This window comes from Solanum verrucosum, unplaced genomic scaffold, assembly GCF_900185275.1.
Source record: "Solanum verrucosum unplaced genomic scaffold, falcon-dt-bn FXZP01000261.1, whole genome shotgun sequence".
NCBI classification, from domain to species: Eukaryota; Viridiplantae; Streptophyta; class Magnoliopsida; order Solanales; family Solanaceae; genus Solanum; species Solanum verrucosum.
In genome coordinates, this window is record NW_026019969.1 from 3,047,422 (window position 1) to 3,066,485 (window position 19,064).

Below are 19,064 nucleotides of genomic sequence, written 5' to 3' on the forward strand. Positions count from 1 at the left end.
TCATATTATATTATTAGTGAAAAACATTCTTGCATTAGTTCATCCAGCTAGCTCGTAAAACAAATTTTCTCCGATCGAGTTTTATACAAAAGTCAACATTAATCAACATCATGTGCCTTCAATTAACCAAAAAGGAAAAAGGACTTAAAAAGTTCACGTAGTTCCAAAGTTATCTTTGAAAGTTAATTTTTTGCTTAATCAATTCTAGATCTCCTTTTTGCCCCTTCTTTTGACCCTAATACCCTATTAAGACAAAGATCATAGATATATTTGGACCATTTCTCATTTTATGTGTGTTATCTTTGGGCAGGAGTTATGCTAATCTTTTCTGTATCATTCCAATTTTATCGAATATCCCCTAAGGATTTGGTTGAGAAGCCCATTAATAATTGACTATATTGTTAGGGATTACGTAATAATCACACCTACTTTAATTTCCCAACCCCTCCAATATTTTCTTCCTTTTATCATTTAATTCATTTTCAACATTCATATATAGTTGACGCATTGTTTTTCCTTTTTGGTGTGTACTTAGAGTAGCTTCAAAGGGACTTTTCTCCAAGTGTCCTCTCTAGCTCCTTCTTTTCAAATAAAAGCTCATGACTTGTTTGTAACGTTATGGAAGAAGGCATGCATCAGCACCAAAGTGTTGCTGCAAGTGATGTATGATATGATGTGACTTATTAACGAGACAGATTTAAGATTTGAAATTTATGATTTTCATAATGAAGTTTATTGATGATGACAAATATTTATTGGTTTTTTTTTTTGTTGAATTTTGTATTATATACTTGGACGAAAGGTATTAATCTAGATTTGCTCTAGCTAACTTATCACCAATAAATAAAGTTAGAAACGAATTATTGAAGTGTAGAGTTCAAATTTCACGCAATAATAACAATAAAATTCTTATTTATCTAAGCTTTATTGGACAAAATAATCAACTATATAGGTATCCATACTTTGAATGAGATCGTAAATATTATCAGAATCGTTTAAAGTGCGCGCAAACTAGTCAATGCCAACATGTATCTCAGTCGAGTAGCTTCTACACAACATTGTTTTCAACTTTGTTCTTCCAGCATGACAATTGACATGCTTCTTTTGGAGAAAAATAACATTGTAATTGACGTCATGACTAATTTTTATTTTTTTGGTTTAAAATATCCAAGAACAGACACTTGCCACTAATTATAACATCTCATTTGATATACACGATATATACACAATTATGGGAGGGATTACATACTAGTACTAGTTACTACTTTTGGGGTCTTTATAGTCAGAATGGTCAATGTGGTTTTTACACTAGACCTATGACTTAAACTATTTACCTAACTGCTGCTTGTTTTATTCACTTGATCACTGTATTTTCATCCTTGTTAGTTGTTGCCATCAGAGTATATATATACACACTTCTAAATATATAGTTTAATTGATTATATAATAAGTTTACTTTATCAGTCTTCCTTTATTGGAGATTATCAACTCACATTTAGCCTAAATATTTATCTCTAGTTGGTTCTTAAATGACTCAATAATCCATAAAATAAGATAAAAAATAATCAATCATCTCATACTTAAAGTGCAGGTACGCTCTGTGAACATTGAATCAAATCGATATAATTATTGTGTTTTTTAATCGTTTCCGTGCTAACATTATTTAATTAATTTATTGGATATAGTAGAAACCTGGCTTATTATATAATTAAAGTTGAGGAATTGACACAGACATACAACTATTATATATAATTGGCAATATATAGCCCAAATTAATTAATAATGAATAGCCTAAAATAAAATTAGCACGTATTAGCCTAAAAGAAATAAAACCAACTTTTTATATAGTTTTTTTCTTTTAATCATGTGCAACCAACCCACATTAATTAAGGGGATGTGGGATTATTTTTTCTTCCTTGTTTTTAACTCCTATAATTGAGGAAGTTAGCTTTTCAATTTCTTTAAATTCTCAAACTCAACTTTATTTAACTGTCTATTTAAAAAAAAATATTAACGCAATTTATAGAAACATAAAGATATATTTGATTGTAATTTTATGATTTTTTTTTTTATCAATCAACAATACTTAGTTTATTAGAAAATTGATTGCCTACTTTTAAGAAGTGAAATATACATATTTATTAATTAACCCATTAAAAAAAGGTTACACCAACTTTTAAGGAATGAATTTTTTAAAATTCTTTAAATAACTTATTAAAAGATTGTGACTACTTTTAAGGTAAGAAAATGTATTATTGATGCTCTAACGTGTATTAATTATCACATAATCGATAATAATTAATCATATAATATTAAATGACATTTTATTAGAAAATGTAATAATACATATGCATAAATTATACAATAATTAAAGTTGCGATTACATAATGTATACATAAAAAAAAATATGTATTCACAAAAAAATATTCATAAAAATAGCTAGACGTGTAAATTTTATTGATGTATACAGTAATTGTAGCATGTATATATAAACTTTATATTGTATACATAAGAATATTACCATCAATTATATGTATTACTATAATGAATACAAGAATGAGATTAATATGATACATATATAAAATTTATTCATTAATTGTACATGTGATTTTGTTTATGTATACAGTAACTGCACTATGTATACATTAGTTCGTATTCATCGTGTATTCAGTGATTTGTATTCACATAATAAATTTGTATACTTTAATTTAAATTGAGATTGGAATTCATTGGTATACATTGAGTGGTATTTATCAAAATCAACATTCTGATTTTTTACGAAGATCTAACGAGAATCTTTCTTACCCATGAAATTGAGAACAAAAAATTCAAAAAACTATTACCTGAATTTTCGCCAAAAAAAGTTATAAAAACTTTAGTTCCACAAATCACGAAATTTCAAAATTAATGGGGCAAGAAATGCTACATAATTATATATTAAAAGAAATTATTGGAAGGATCAATAGATAAACATACAGTTATATCTGATTTGCATAGACAGAGTAAATTAAGGAGAATAAGAGAAAATTTAGAAGAGAAGCAAATATACATATGAAAAGGATTTTAGAAAGAAAACAAAAGAAGGTTGAATAACCTAAATTTTCGCAAAAACTTCAATTCTACAAATCATGAAATTCACAATTAATTGGACAAGACTAAGATTATATATAAAGATGATTTTTAGAAGTATCCATGAAAAAACATATTGTTATATCTGATTTTCATAAACAAATTGAATTAAGGAGAAGAATTGAAAATTAGGAAGAGAATCAAATATACGTATGAAAAGAATTCTGGAAAGAGAAAAATGAGACAAAAAAGAGAAGAACTCTATTTTAAAATTGTTGACAAAATAATAATAAAAAGATAAAATAGGGATAATAAAACAATAATTATTTTTTCAAGAAAAAAACAACAACAATCAAACGTGTGTTTGAGAAAAATGAGGATGACAAAAATACTTTTTTTTAAAAAAAGAAAAATAACAATTCAATGTCAAATAAATAAAACAAAGTCTTTTTCTTGCTAAAAAATTAAAAATAGGCTATTTATTGCTAATTTAGTCTTTAGGGTGTCATGCCGTGCCATTTTATCATTAAAGTTTTGGTAGTCATAAAGGCCCAAAAGAGTACAGAACGTGTATTGAGTATTCTAATTGATAGTAGTAGCTCGTAGTAGGGTTAAAAGATTTTAATTGCCATGAGAGTGAAAGAAAAAGGCCTAGCAGACACTATTTTAAGTAAGTGTTAGTGAAACAAAAAGATATATTGTTGTGACATATTGGTGAAAAGATCTCCATTGTAATTATATAATAAATTATAATGTTCATTTAAAACAGCATGCACTAGATGTACAAGTTCAGAAACATTCAATTCATGAGGATATAATAGTCCTTAAATCAACAAGAGGTCCCAAAATAAAGAGGACTGTGACTTATATAGAGAGTAAAAACAGAAGAAAGGGTCCCCAAAGAGACATCTCACATGCCCTCATGTGACCCTATTTTCTGAAGTATCTGAGATAAATTAAAAAAATCAACCTGCCATTTAGGTTAAAAATTATCGTTAACATTCATTTTTTGTTTTTATTTTTGTGTTAGCTCATGATCTAAACGAATCACATATTTATCTTAGTACATGTTTTTCGATGTTGTGGGCACCCCAAAGATGCATAATTAATCCCCACTCTTAGCTTGTTTGAAAAAAATATAGTTTTTTCTCCATTTCAATTTTTTTATTTAGTTTTTTCTTTCATTTAATTTAAAAAGAAAACGTATTTTTTTTAATAACTTTTAATTCCAACTTAACACATGATATGTTTAAGGCTACAAGATTAAATGACATTGTGTTACATTCTACATATCTTTAATTTTAGATCACAAAATTTAAAAATCTTCTTTTCTTTCTTAAACTTTATGTCAAGTTAAAATAGGTTAATCAAATTGAAACCGGAGAGTATTTTATTTTTCCATTTCTTTCTAATATATATCCCGCTACCTCTTGCAGACTCCACACTACTTTTCTTATTAATTAATATGCTTTTACATTATTTTCTTCTTTCTTTACTTGGGTTTGATATACTAGAGGTGAGAGTCTTTTTGAAACAGTCTCTCTACCTCTACAAGTTAGTGATTGGGTTTACATACACTTTATCCTCCCTCGACCACATTTAGTGTGATCTCAATGAGTATGTTATTATTGTTATTTACAAACAAACAAATATGGCTAGGTTTTGGTTTTTCTGTGTATAAGAATTTGGGCTATAACAATATAATCTCACATGAAGTCTAGATATTGGAATGTAGATAGACTTAATTCCTATTTTTAATTATCTTAGGGAAAAAGTTCAAAAATACTCTTTAACATTTTAGAAATCATTCAAAAATGCCCTCCCTACAGGGTCAAATTTGCTCTTTCTTCCACTTATTGGGTCAAAAACGCCCTTAACGTATTTAGAAATGGTTCAAAAAATGTCCTCCTTTCACCTATTGGATCAAAATACCCTTAATATATTAGAATGATTCAAATTTGCCCTTCCTTCTACCTATTAGATTAAAAGTTCCCTTAACATATTAAATGACTCAAAATCTTTCCTAATTCTCATAATACATGTCAAGAATTTTTTTTACTGTACTTTAACTATTATTTAGTTTTCTTTTGGTTTGTATTTTATTTTTTTGAAAAATTCTTGCTTGTTTGTCTAAATGTTTGTCTTACGAATATAAGTATTTGCTTTTATGAACTAACGTGTAAATTAACCCAAATATATGTTGTATAAAAACTCTGTCTTAGTCATGGAGAAAGAGGAATTTCATTATGCCCATAGTAACATAATTTTTGTTGAATTTTTTTCGGAGTGTAAATACAATATCACTTAGCATAAAGTAAGTTTAAAAGACTAAAATTGTTAGATAATGAAAAAAAAACTATATAAATAAGATGCTAATAGAAGTAAAATGAATTTAAAAATTGATATTCATTTATTCAAATTTGAAGGATAAAAGAATTTTTTAAAATACTATAAAAATATTAGGAGGTAAATTTGAACTATTTCTAATAGGTTAGGGATATTTTTTATCCAATAAGTGGAAAGAGAGTATTTTTGAATTGTTTCTATACGTTAATGATATTTTGGAACCAATAGGTTAAAAAAAGGCATTTCTAACCTCTTCCTATTATCTTGTGGAGTAAAAAGGTTGATAGATTCTTGTCTGAGTTGTATAAGATTTTGGGTGAGGATTGAAAAGGACAAAAGAGAAACTTTTGAGTACTACTATTTGAAAGGGAAGAATCCAAGTTGGCAAACTAATAGGCATTATAGTAGCTAATATTAAGTATAGTCTATAGATTACAAATATAGAAAATTGTGAATGAATGTGAAGGAGAAAATGAAAGAAGAAGGTCCAACACACTAGTCAATTGTCATTGCCAAATGCCTAAATGCTTCAAAAAGAAGGCATTTTGCATAATACTCTTTTGCCCTTTTTGCAAACAACAGACAACAACTGAAGTTACAGATAATTAAGAATATTCATCTCTTTTTATAAACTTTAATTGATATTATTCTCTCCTAGTATAATTAATTAATTAATTAATCCTAGTGCATGCAGGTAAATCCCTCTAGTGCTGCTATGATAATTCCTTGTGAGTCACTATAACTCATCTCACGATTCACAGGAATAAATAAAAAAGATGAAAAATGCCGAGTTGTTTGTCAAAAAAAAAATCCTCTATCTTATTTAGTAGAAATATGATTGAGAAATATCAGAGTATTTTTATTATTTTAATTATTTTATCTGAAAATAACTAATTCAAATACTATTTTCCACAATCTGATTAGTATAAAATAGTCTAACTTTGGTGTTTACGTTATACTTAGGTTGATAACCAAACAAATGCGGAGCTAGTATTAAATGTACAAATATTCTTGTTATTTGATTTCATATACCAAACGACTCTAGTCATCAATAAAAATGTACAAATCTTGAAGATCAAAATTCAACTTAATAAAGACAAAAATTAAAAAATAATTTATTTCCCTCTATTCAAACCTTAGAAATTAAACATTACACAGAATAAATGTATTTGTTATAGTACATGGTAGAGGAGTACACAGTACACACTATTAATAAGTAGAGTAAATGATAGCACTTGGTATGAAGTATATTAATTATTCGAAGGTGCGATTAATGCTATGATTCCGTCCATAAGTATTCCCTAGTCCCTACTCGTTCACCTAGCCTCTCTGTCTCATTCATTATTCTTTTTGTTTTAATATGTTTGACTTATTTCTCTTTTTAATTAATTTATTTGAAAATCTCTATTCTTTTCGTATTTTATAAATAAAAATTCTTTAAAACTTCTAGTTTAAAATAATCTATTTGATAGTAAATTGAAAGTTGAATTGTTTCTATAATATTTTTCTTGAGATCGACTAAAAAGAAAATAGTGTCACATAAAATTGAATGGAAGGAGAAATATTTTTATATTTGTAACAACTTTTCAATTTTAAATTTTCACGTGACATATTAAAAATCATTAAATTAAAGAATATTATTGATTTTTTCTGCATATCTTTAATTTAAAATTATATGATATAAAAGTTTTAATGTTTATAATCATATCAAGTTAAAATTGATAAATTAAAATGGCGGGAGTAATTTATGGTGCAAAGCATTTAGTTCAACCGCAGTTGGTTATATGATCAGTCAATGAGTCACCACTCATTTATATTATTCACGGCGTTCACATTTCCTAGATATCTGAGCTGGTTTATGTAAATTATTACTCCTTTGTCCTTAATTACTTGTCAACTTTTGAATTGACACAACCTATTAAGAAAATAATTAGTGATATAGTGAGTTTATCATTTTATCCCTATTAATTATGAAATGGATGAAAAATTCTATATTTTAGTAATTAATCATTTAATTGATAATATAATAAGTAAAAAAATGTTTTTTTTTATTTATCAAAATTGACAAGTAATTAGGGACAACTATAAAAGAAAAAATAGACAAATAATTAGAGACAAAGGAAGTATATGCCTTATTAACCCACCCCACCTCACCTGACATTTTCTCGCAACACTTTGTTTTACTATAGTATTTATTTTTTATTTAACATAATCAAATATTTTAATTTGATTTTTTAATATTAATTACTCATTACAAATTATTTTTCAAGCTTTCGAAAACTATACATGGAGTGCAACTGAGAGTCGAGGCGGAGCTAGGTGAGGTTCATGAGTTCGGACATTCGTAAATTCTATATTTATATTAAAAAATTAAATAAATATATATGTATATAAACTTGTGAAACCTATTATAATTCGGAAAATTTCAGACTAGTTTATTTTTTCTAAGAAATAAATTATCTTGCAGCATAGCAATAGTGCGTGTCTTCTCCGGCAGCTTAGTACGGCGGTCACCATCGGTTCAAAGCAAAAAGGGTTTAATATGTAGCTGCCATTTCCAGGTAAGTCACTTCACGAGCGGAAGACACAAAGATCCAAAAAGACAGAGCATTATAATAATGTATTGTGTCCCCAATCCCTATCGCTGTCATTACAACTAATCCTATACGCTCACTTTCATGTCCATTATTTTCCCCCCTCCCTCACTCTATCTTCTTCTCATTCACAATCAATTTCCATTTGTCAGTTCCATCATCATAAAATCATAAATTTATAATGCATGTATATTATTCTCTTTCCCATCTCATTATTATATAGCCTCGTTAAATCAACTTGTTTGCAGGAAATTGGTACGTAATTCCCAATTATGACTCGTCTTTTGCGATCTAAGTCGTATACTTTTGGCCGGGTTTCTGCTTCCAACTCTTCATCAGTTCTAGACTTGTCTCCTCATTGTTCCTCTCTCTATGATTACGAACAAGTAAATAAAGAAGAAGAAGAAGAAGAAGAAGAAGAAGAAGAAGGGGAAGAGGGATTTTTAACTCTGGACCCAAAGCGACGGAGTCGGGTTTCCGGTGATGAGCGGGGACGTCAGAGCCATGACAATAACCAATCACCAATTCTGGCGGTTTTGGTGACGGCGCTCAGGAAGTCGTTGGTCACTTGCAGTGTGGATAGAGATGATGTAGCTAACATGGACATTGGATGGCCCACCGATGTCTGTCACGTTTCTCATGTTACCTTTGATCGCTTCAATGGCTTCCTTGGCTTGCCTATTGAGCTTGAGCCTGAAGTTCCCTGTAAAGTCCCTAGCGCAAGGTTCCTCTTTAATTTCCTCCTCTTCAATTTCTTATTTAATTGAAATATTAATGTTTAAGGAGGTGAGTTTATCTTACCCAGATCTGGGAAGTTTCTCTTCTATGGAAAATGTAACAGCCGAGCAGCAAATTGTTTATGAAATTTGGACTGAACAGAGTGGAATCGATGCAAATGATTCATATAGATAGTCTCAATGAGTTTGACATTGAGTACATAAATGCTGTTTGAGTTTACTCGCGAAAAGTGATAGTTCAGATGTATTTAGATATAATGCTGGGCGAAAATCAAATGCTGAATCTGTCTTCCTTCTTATCTATTACATCAGCATAGAGAATTGTCCATTGTTAGGAAAGGAATTGTTCTACTGTCATCAGGGTTCTTAAATTAACATTAGAAACTGCTACTTGGTGATTTTTATTGTTTCAGCTACTGTTGGTTGTACATGTTCACCTGACTATTCCTATCGTCTTGTTCATTTTTTTGATTTAATTCTCTCATTTTAATTGTATTTTGCAGTGCAAGTGTTTTTGGAGTTTCTGTCCAGTCAATGCAATGTTCATATGACCAAAGAGGAAACAGTGTGCCAACAATACTTCTTGAGCTGCAGAGTCGTCTGTATACTGAAGGAGGCCTACAAGTATTGTTCTTTCTCTGTACTTGAAAAATCTAAAATATGTCTATTGGCATTAAATATGCTGAAACTTGCAGTCTTTTCTGCATTTGGTTGAAGGTAGAAGGAATATTCCGGATTAATGCTGAAAATAGTCAAGGAGAAACTGTGAGGAACCAGCTGAATAGTAAAGGCGTAGTTCCATATGGAATTGATGTTCATTGTTTGGCAGGATTGATTAAGGTAGCTTTAACATATTCACCCATCTCCATTTGTTACTGAGTTTTACAAGTTGTAACTAACAATTAGAATAGATGCTAGCAAGATTTTGAAGCTCTGAATTAAACTGAATTCCAGTTTCAAATACCCACCTTTGCTATGCCTAGCCTGTCAAAGTACTTTCCCAGTCTATTGTCGCATATGTTATGCTAAATGGTGTATGGAAAATCCATTTTACCTCTGGAGTTCATTACAGGATCGATTAGAAAAAACAATTGGCAGCATCAAAGATTTGGTATACAAGTTCTGGGTTTGAGCAAGAATGGAAAATCAAGTAAATGTGTTGAAAACGTAACATGCATTTCAGCCTTTTCTGTAGTACATCCTTCTTGTGCAATCTTTGAAAGTGAAAAAACTATGAAATTGGTCAACACCAAAGATGAGCATTCAAGGTGCTTTCCGTGCTATTATTGTCCGAAGAAGAATATCTTAGGTCTTAGTTTCTCAGTTCCAACTCTTTCTGTACATGAGGTAAATGCACTATGTATTGCTATTCGGACAAGATACTATATAAGTTTATACTAGTCAAGGTAGTTAAAGCTTATTGAACTTCTGTCATAGAGAGGTTTCGTAGTATGGCTTGTCGTTCTGTGCTCAGGTTGGTAAATTCAATTCGTGGTTGTTGTGTTTGTCTTTTGGTTACAAAACTAGTAATCTATCTCTGAACTGCCTTTATTTCTTGAGAGAAGTTCCCCTTGTATTACATACGTCTCTCAGGGGCTGGAAAAGTACACCAAAAGAGTTTTCTATGGACACTTTGTTTTTTGTTTTCAGATGGACCCCTTAAATAGCTATGTAACCCTTAATTCAGTGACGATCTACTTGGCCCAGAAATATAGTCTTTACAATTCTTATATAATTGATGAGCCAACACTTTATGCTTTCAGGCCTGGTTTAGGGAGCTGCCTACAGGTGTACTAGATTCTCTAACCCCAGAGCAGGTGATGAATTGCAACACTGAAGAAGAGTGCACCCAACTAGTGAACTTACTTCCTCCAACTGAAGCTGCACTGCTTGACTGGGCAATCAATTTAATGGCAGACATTGTGCATAATGAGCGTTATAACAAGATGAATGCAAGGAATATTGCCATGGTGTTTGCTCCTAACATGACTCAGGTACTTGAGAACTTCTCAGAAGGGTATCTATTACATTATGTTCTCCTTCTCGAATGCATGTTTGATGGAAACTAAAGTTTAAAGGGTTGTTTATAATTAGCTTAACCCAGATGTCTGAATTGGGAACGATATGGTATGCTTTCAGGTGATTGTGTTTCATATATACTAATAATGGGATAGTAAATCTCTTGCAGATGGTTGATCCTTTGACTGCACTAATTCATGCAGTCCAAGTAATGAACCTCCTTAAGACACTTGTTATAAAGACCCTTCATGAAAGAGAAGAATCACATGTGACATGCCAAATGCAGTCACCACGTGCTAACATATCCAGCTGCATGGTAGATTATCTCTCAACACAATCAAATGGAGTACTTACTAAAGAGCCAGCTCTGGATGGCTACTCTCACGAAAAACAAACTGCTGGTGAACTCTCAAGAAGTGCCACTTTAGACAGTACAGAATGCGAGTCAGGGGAGCAATTCTGGAACTGTAGGAGTACTACAAGTGATGCTGGAGAGGAATGCGATTCCGTTGTGAAGACCTCTCCAGACATTACTCACAAAAGACAAACACTAGAGAGTAGGTTTAGAGAGGGATTTGACACTGGGGAGGCTGAGAACACAGTGTTTAGACTTAGTTTAAGGAAGGGAATGCAAAAGCTATGCAGGCATCCTGTATTTCAACTGAGTAAGCCAGTAAAGAAGAGCAGACTTATCGGGATTGTAAATAGTAGGAGAGGAGGCAGAGAAGCATTGGCATGAAACGGGTAACCTCAGGATGGGATCTTTGTTATCACTTTGTCCTTAATATTTGCTGCAGTTTGTACTAATATTGGTATCACTACTGTTTGGTCCAGAATTTAGTGAGAGAAGCATTTTATTCATAGAGTGTTCCAGGTACTAACATGTAGTTTAATGAACATATTGATAAACTAAAGGTGTGCCTCAAAAGTAAATTTGTTGCTTCATTGGCCAGCCTACTGTAGTGCCTTTACAGCAGCACTGGAGTAGTGCAAAAGAAGGAGAAGTATGTATAATTGGTGGTGTTAGACTTAAACTTTAGAAATGTGAGCAGAAAGCAGTATTGTTTCCATTGAAAAACTCATAGTATTTAGTGGATATATATACCTCTGTGATTTTGGCCTCCATAATATTGTGTGGATTGGTAAATAACATGTGCAATTTTTTTTATAGTCTTCACACAAGGTTGGAGAAAGCCCAAGTTATAACTAGACCTTCTGTGATGGCACAAAATGATGAAATTTTTAATATATTAATTTTCTCATTCAAACTATAGAGTAAAATTTGTCCTAATACTTGCTCTAAAAGAAAAGGACAAATACTCTTTAAAAAGAAGTCATATTTATCCGTGTTAATCTTCATGTTCTATCTTATTTTTCCTATGCAAGGCCTATATGGTCCACATATTTGATATGTTATATATTGAAAAAGAAATATTTAATACTATCTTCAATAAGGCTAGTATGATTATTGTTCAAATTATGAAAACACGTTGAGGAGAATCGTGTAACTTACTTGAATTATGTTTTATTAATATGCTTTGAATTTTTTTATTAATTTAATATTGTTATATCAACTATTCATATATTTTATTTTTAAAATAACAACGCTTATAAAAAAAATTGTGTACCTAAGACAAAGGAGTTTTTATAATGTATTATAGTTTTTATAATACATTATTTTTATAACTAATGTATGTTGGTTCTTTTTACATATCAATAAATTTGTGAATTCAGAAATTCATTTGAACCAATCGAACATTCTTGAACGATTTCTTTTTCAGAACCAAAAAAATTTGTGTCAAAATAATAGATGTTAAGAAAACCAAAAGTAATTTGACATATAATAGATCTTGAAGTATTATTTTTTTTATCGTAAGCTTATACTCTAGTGGAATTGGCGAAAGTTATTCATAAAAAAAAAACGTGAATAAAAATCTAACCATCTCCCTTTCCATAATCCATTAATCCACCAGTATTAAATAAAATAAAAAAGGGGAATAAGAATAAAAAGAAAATAAAGCCAACGAGAAGAACATCAAAAGAAACGTGACAAAATTTTGATTTTCTATCATTTTCTTCATTTCAAAATAAGCGATATTGATATTGTCACGACTCAATTCATCGGGTCATGCGGGCACCTACATACTACCATCTAAGTAGGAGAACCCGCATATCCCAACAACTTAAAACATGCGGAAAATTAAATAAACGGAAATAACATACACTAACAGAATTTTTAATTAAAAACCTTTAAAACAATACCAATCCAAGTTAGTTATGCTGGAACGTGCCAACCGATCTATTCAACACACCACAATCACAATCACAAGTATATCCTCAAGATCATACAATTAAGTCATGATTTCTTGGTAACCATCATTCATCTATCTCATGTACAACAAGTGTGATCAATAATGCAACATTCATATACATACATGTATCATAATGAAGCAAGAACAAACATACGTCACACAATCATAAAATCACAACCATCACCTACAATGGATTATTTATCAATGCACATCATGCAAACCCTAATTCGACCATACTCAGCCCTACTTCGTCGTCTAAGGCTTTTTTCTAGGGTTTAAATCATAAATCATTCTGTGCACGAAGGCCTATGCATAAATCCTACCATCGATTTACATATATTATGCAGTGAGCACAAATTTAAACTACTTAGTTCATAAAACCCTAGCCTACCTGGGCGCCAAGCAACTGCACGGAGTTTGGTCTTTGATTCTTGTTTCTGGGATTCGTGACGGTGATTTTGATCGAAAATTTGTAATCCATTGACATCTTCACATTAGAAATCTCTCTCTCCCTTCTTTCCAAGCTTGCAGTAGCTTTTTGGGGGTTTCTAAGGTGTTTTACGACTAAATTAGGTATTTTAGGAAGAAGGAGAAAATATGATTTCGCGTTATTTGCATTCTGTTTCGCCTATCCCACTCTGGCACCAACTTACCCAGCCCTGGAGTCGCCGCCCTAGCAGCAACTGGCCCGCTTTGGCGGGACAATGGCCCGGAATTTTTTTGAATTTTTGTTTCTTCTAAATAACGATGGTTCGAGTCGTTACAAATATTCTTTAACGTATATCCTTCTTTAAAGAGTCAATTCCCTAAATGGTCACCCAACTTTAGGGAATTGCCTTGAAATATCAATTATGTTTCATTTAGGACCAAAATATCATTGAACTATCCCTATTTTCCTCCAAACATACTTGACACTTCAAAAGCCTCACTCTCTCTTAGTTGACATGCCATGTCATTGAAGCTTTTTTTTTTTAAAAAAAATACTTATTTAATTAATCAAACTCATTTAACTAAAATAATAATCTTATTATTTTCTAAAAAGTACATATTAGTTTATTAAGAAGAAATTTTCATGCTTAAGAATCTTTTATCATAATTATTTTTTTATTTTTTTATGCTATGAAGAACAGTTTTTAAAAACTTACTATAATGTCATCAATTTTGAATACTTATAAACATATATATTAAAAAAAAATTGATATATGAATTACTCATGAATGTCAACTTACATCAATTGATCATATATTATATAGTGGATCAATAATATTAAAGGTCAATTAACAATTAAAAATAATTAATTGGGTACTTTGAAATCCATACTTACAATATCTTTTTTTGAAAAGAAAATAGAAAGTGAATGATATTTATATTAGAAAATAAAATTTTGATCTTTATTTATCAGTATATTAATCTCATATAATATGCATATTATTGAATTAAAATAGGCAATTCAATTAAATATTACTTGTATTTCATGAATTTGGGATGAGATGAGAATCTATATTGGTGTTTAATTGTATGATAAGTTAAAATATAATATAATATAATATAATATAGCACGAATAAGAATAAAAAATTAATAATAATTTTCTCTTTCTTACCAACTTTTTGTCAACCTTACAAATTTATTTGAATACTTTTATAAAAAATTGCTTAAAATTTTCAAATAATTTACTTAGGAATTTTAAAAATTACCAAGTAATAATTTCACACAAAGTTTTTTTCATTGAATTTTGTTTGGTAAAATAATATAAAGGAAATTTTATTTTTTTATTTTTCTTATAATCTTCATAAATTCTCATATAATTTATATTTTTTCCTTGTAGAGATATAAGTTTGATGAATTAAATAGGTTTATTATTTTTTAAAATGATGATTTAATAAAATGACATATCAACTAAAATAGAAGGAGATTTTTGAAATATTTAGTATTTAATTTTTTTGGATAAAAAACAGCAATAATATTATTCACTTTCTATTATTTTTTTTCAAGAAAAAAATATTGTAAGCATGAATTTCAAAATACACAATTAATAGTTAATTGACATTTAATATTATTGATTCATTGTAAAATTTATGATTAATTGATGTAAGTTAGCATTAATGAGTGACATGTATATCGATAATTTTTTTTGAATGTATATGTTTATAAGTATTCAAAATTGATGATATTATAGTATATTTTAAAAACCTATTCTTCATAACATAAAAAATAAAAAAGTTTAATTATAATAAAGGATTGTATGAAGTATTCTTAATAAACTAATATATATATATATATATATATATATATATGATCATTATTTTAGTTATATGGGTTTAATGAATCAAATTAATCTATCATTAAAAAAAATACTTTAATGACATGTCATGCCAACTTGGAGAGAGTGAGTTTTTTAAGTGTCAGGTATATTTGAAGGAAAATAGGAATAGTTAAATGATATTTTGAACCTAAATAAAACTTAAATGATATTTTAAGGTAATTCCCTAAACTTGAGTGACCGTTTAGGGAATTGACTAAAGAATTACATCTTTTTCGAAGTAAAAGAATAAATTAGTAAATAGAGTACATCTTACCAGGCAAGTTGAGAAAGAAACTACAACGTAATTTTTTTTTATCAAACAAAAGAAATTAGTGACGACTCCTTCTGACTTTTCTTTTCATTACTCAATAAAATTAATTATTATTATTATTATCTCAACCTCTTTTTAATCAATGGTTCTTCTTCCTAGTATCAACTTTTTCTACCCTTACTGTCAGAATATAATATTCTTCCTTCACATTATTCACAATTTCTAAAACATGAGATAGCATTTTCTTTTTTTAAAAAAAGGTTACCAAAACTTTAGTGGAAAGCTATTACTGCTACAGGTTAAAAGCTATAAGATCTTACTTTGTTGAAAAATATTGTAGTTGTGGTGTTGTTTTAAAATATTGGGTACCATTGTACTATCTACTTTTTTCAAAATTCATAATTTCATATTCTTTTTCTTTTGGATTTTACTTATACAATAGATCAAATTCTATGATAATTTTTTCCTATGACTCTCATCCAATTATACAATTTGAAAAAAAACTTAATCCCAATAGGCTTATGCTACTAATATCGTAACTGGTCTAGTTAAGAATATTTCTTCCATCTATATGGAAAAAAGTTAATCATAATAGGCAATATAGGCTTTAAGATATTCATAACTAGTAAGTAGTAACTAGTCTGGTTTGAAATTTACTCCATCTATATGGTAAAATCTAAAATTTGTTTCTTATTAATGTTTCAAAATTTCTTAAACATTTACAATTTTTTGAAGTTTCCTTAAAGATCTGAAACTGTCATTTTCTTCTATTTATTTTATAAGTGACCAAAAAATCTTAATTCATTAGTCAGTACTTTCATTGTCTCAATTTACGTGACATTTTTTGAATTTCGAGATTCAAATAAGTCTATCTTTGACCGTAAATTTTTCATATATCTTTTAAAATATTTTAAATTGTTAATCATAGTGAATTATAGTACTTTTTACGTAGTTAATAAATATATAAATTTTATTTCAAAAAACTTAAAGATTTTATGCGTAAATTCTCGATCAAACATAAATTATTTGACTTTCAAAAAATAAAAAGAATGTCACATAAATTAGAAACAAAGGGGTATATATTTTTTAACTACTCCATCTGTTCTCGTTTAATTATGTGACCTTTTTAATTACTTACTGTAGTTCAATAATTCAACTAAATTGAAAATTGAAGGAGCGCAGCGATAGTACTAGGCGAGTTGGCAAGAATAGCCAGGCGCGCTAGGCAAAGGAACTATACACGGTGACTAATTAAATAGTACTATAATATAAAAGTTACTATGTTCCTAATTACTTGTCCATTTTTTTTTTTGAGTTTTTCCTAATTATTTTGATAAATCAAGAAAAGGATAAAAAAAAAACTATGTATTATATTCTCTATTAATTACTTTGAAAAAGATAGAACTTTTTGAAAATATTAAATTTTTAATTTATCAACTTCATAATTAATAGAGGTAAAATAGATAACTCACTATGTTAATTATTGATTTTTTAATAGATGTATCAATTCAAAAGTAAACAAATAATTAAAATAAAAAGGAAGTAAAAGATAGTTAATCAACTGAGTTACAAATTCAACGGGTGCGAGTTATTTTAGCTTGAGGCTCGAATATTAATTATTGATGGTGCTGTCACAATTCATGAATCGTCCTTACCCAACGGCTCAAGTTTGATTATCATTATACTCTTTCATCAATTAAATAATACTACTCCGTACTACTACTAGAAGAAATGGAACAACTACTGGTTTCCTCATCTCCCATGGCAGCAGCCTCACTACCTCTTCCTCCGGTAGACGTTAACCAGGTGCCGTTAGACCTGCAACAAATGCTTCAATATGTTGTCAAAAGCCAACCAGAATGGTGGGCTTATGCTATTTTCTGGCAGACCTCTACTGACGATGAGGGAAAAAACTTTTTAGCTTGGGGAGACGGATATTTCCAAGGAGATGGTGTGGTTAATAGCAACAAAGGCGGCAGCAGCAGTAGTAGCAGCTTAAAGTCACAGGCTCAGTCCGAGAGAAAAAAAGTCATTAAAGGAATTCAAGCTTTAATGGATGGTAATGGAGATACTGATCTAGTGGACGATGGTGATGTAACTGACACTGAGTGGTTCTACGTGATGTCGCTGGCCCGTTCTTTCTCCGCCGGAGATGGATCTGTTACAGGTAAAGCTTTTGGAAGTGATGATTTTTTGTGGATAACAGGTCCGGCCCAATTTCAGCTTCATTACAGCTGTGAAAGGGCTAAAGAAGCTCAGATCCATGGGATTCAGACTCTGGTTTGTATTCCAACTTCAAATGGCGTGTTCGAATTAGGGTCGACTCAATTAATCAAACAGAATTTGAGCTTAGTTCAACAGGTGAAGTCTCTGTTCCTCTGTTGTCCCCCTATTCAATTTTTAGAAAAATCAATTTGTTTTGCTGATATTGGCCTCGTCACCGGCTTGCAACAAGATGACAATGACGATAAATTAAGAGAAAATAGCAAAAAACACCCGCAGCCTGTTGTAGCCAAAAAAAAAAGAGGGAGAAAGCCCAAGGGGGCCGAGGAGGATGCCAATATGGCGGCATTGAACCACTTGGAAGCGGAGAGACAGAGGAGGGAGAAGCTGAACCACCGGTTCTACGCGTTGCGCTCCGTCGTTCCCAACGTATCGAGAATGGACAAAGCGTCATTGCTATCAGATGCTGTGTCCTACATCAATCAGCTGAAAGCCAAGGTAGATGAACTGGAGTTGCAGCTAATTGATCACACTAAAAAACCCAAAAACGTAACGGAATCATCATCAGCTGACAACCAGAGCACCACCACTTCATCGGACGACCAAGTAATTAAGGCTAATTCCACAGCGGCCCCGGAGGTTGAAGTGAAGATAATAGGCACAGATGCAATGATCAGAGTTCAATCGGAAAACGTGGATTATCCATCAGCGAAACTCATGATTGCGCTTCAAAATCTACAAATGCAAGTCCACCATGCCAGCATTTCATCCGTCAATCATCTCGTCCTTCATGATGTTGTGGTTAGAGTTCCTCAAGGATTAAGCACCGAAGATGAACTAAAGACTGCTCTCCTTACTAGATTAGAACATCACTAGCTCCGAATCAGTAAGCTCTCAATATTATTAGTACGTACAATCACTAGTTAATTTTATTACCTTGGTTGTATCGATTAATCATGCTTATCTCTCATGAAAAATATATTATGTGATTGAATTACATATTTCTCGTGTATGCTCATCAAGTTAATAATCATCATTAACATAGAAACAATTATACATGTATAACACATGTTTCCGATTTGCCAGCTATGATTTGTTAAATGTGTGGGAGCATCCAACAAACATGGTGGGGATTTGCTATGTATATATTAATGTTGCGTGTTCTTATATGTGCGGTCTGGTCTGTTTGA

General features: G+C 30.4%; 3 protein-coding genes and 1 non-coding gene across 4 annotated transcripts in view; 3 read left to right on the top strand and 1 right to left on the bottom strand.

Annotated features, from left to right (window-relative positions):
* Positions 1–19,064, top strand: part of LOC125815306 (NAD(P)H:quinone oxidoreductase-like) — a 166,483-nt gene that overhangs the window by 68,475 nt on the left and 78,944 nt on the right. The gene's annotated exons all lie outside the window — the stretch shown is intronic.
* LOC125816929 (U6 spliceosomal RNA) lies at positions 265–366 on the bottom strand. Its single transcript, XR_007442252.1, has one exon. It is a non-coding gene; the product is annotated as a U6 spliceosomal RNA (small nuclear RNA).
* Positions 8,013–11,672, top strand: LOC125815280 (rho GTPase-activating protein 5). Its single transcript, XM_049494721.1, has 5 exons — positions 8,013–8,733; positions 9,250–9,370; positions 9,464–9,586; positions 10,510–10,740; positions 10,935–11,672. The coding sequence occupies exons 1-5, from the start codon at positions 8,282–8,284 to the stop codon at positions 11,502–11,504; spliced, it is 1,497 nt and encodes a 498-aa protein (XP_049350678.1). The 5' UTR covers positions 8,013–8,281; the 3' UTR covers positions 11,505–11,672.
* Positions 17,383–18,871, top strand: LOC125815284 (transcription factor MYC1-like). The gene has a single exon (XM_049494726.1). The coding sequence runs from the start codon at positions 17,383–17,385 to the stop codon at positions 18,748–18,750; it is 1,368 nt and encodes a 455-aa protein (XP_049350683.1). The 3' UTR covers positions 18,751–18,871.

Coding starts and splice junctions, on each gene's coding strand:
- LOC125815280 (XM_049494721.1), top strand. CDS start 8,282: ATGACTCGTCTTTTGCGATCTAAGTCGTATACTTTTGGCCGGGTTTCT. Junction 8,734..9,249: donor TGTAAAGTCCCTAGCGCAAG/GTTCCTCTTTAA, acceptor TGTATTTTGCAG/TGCAAGTGTTTTTGGAGTTT. Junction 10,741..10,934: donor TTGCTCCTAACATGACTCAG/GTACTTGAGAAC, acceptor AATCTCTTGCAG/ATGGTTGATCCTTTGACTGC.
- LOC125815284 (XM_049494726.1), top strand. CDS start 17,383: ATGGAACAACTACTGGTTTCCTCATCTCCCATGGCAGCAGCCTCACTA.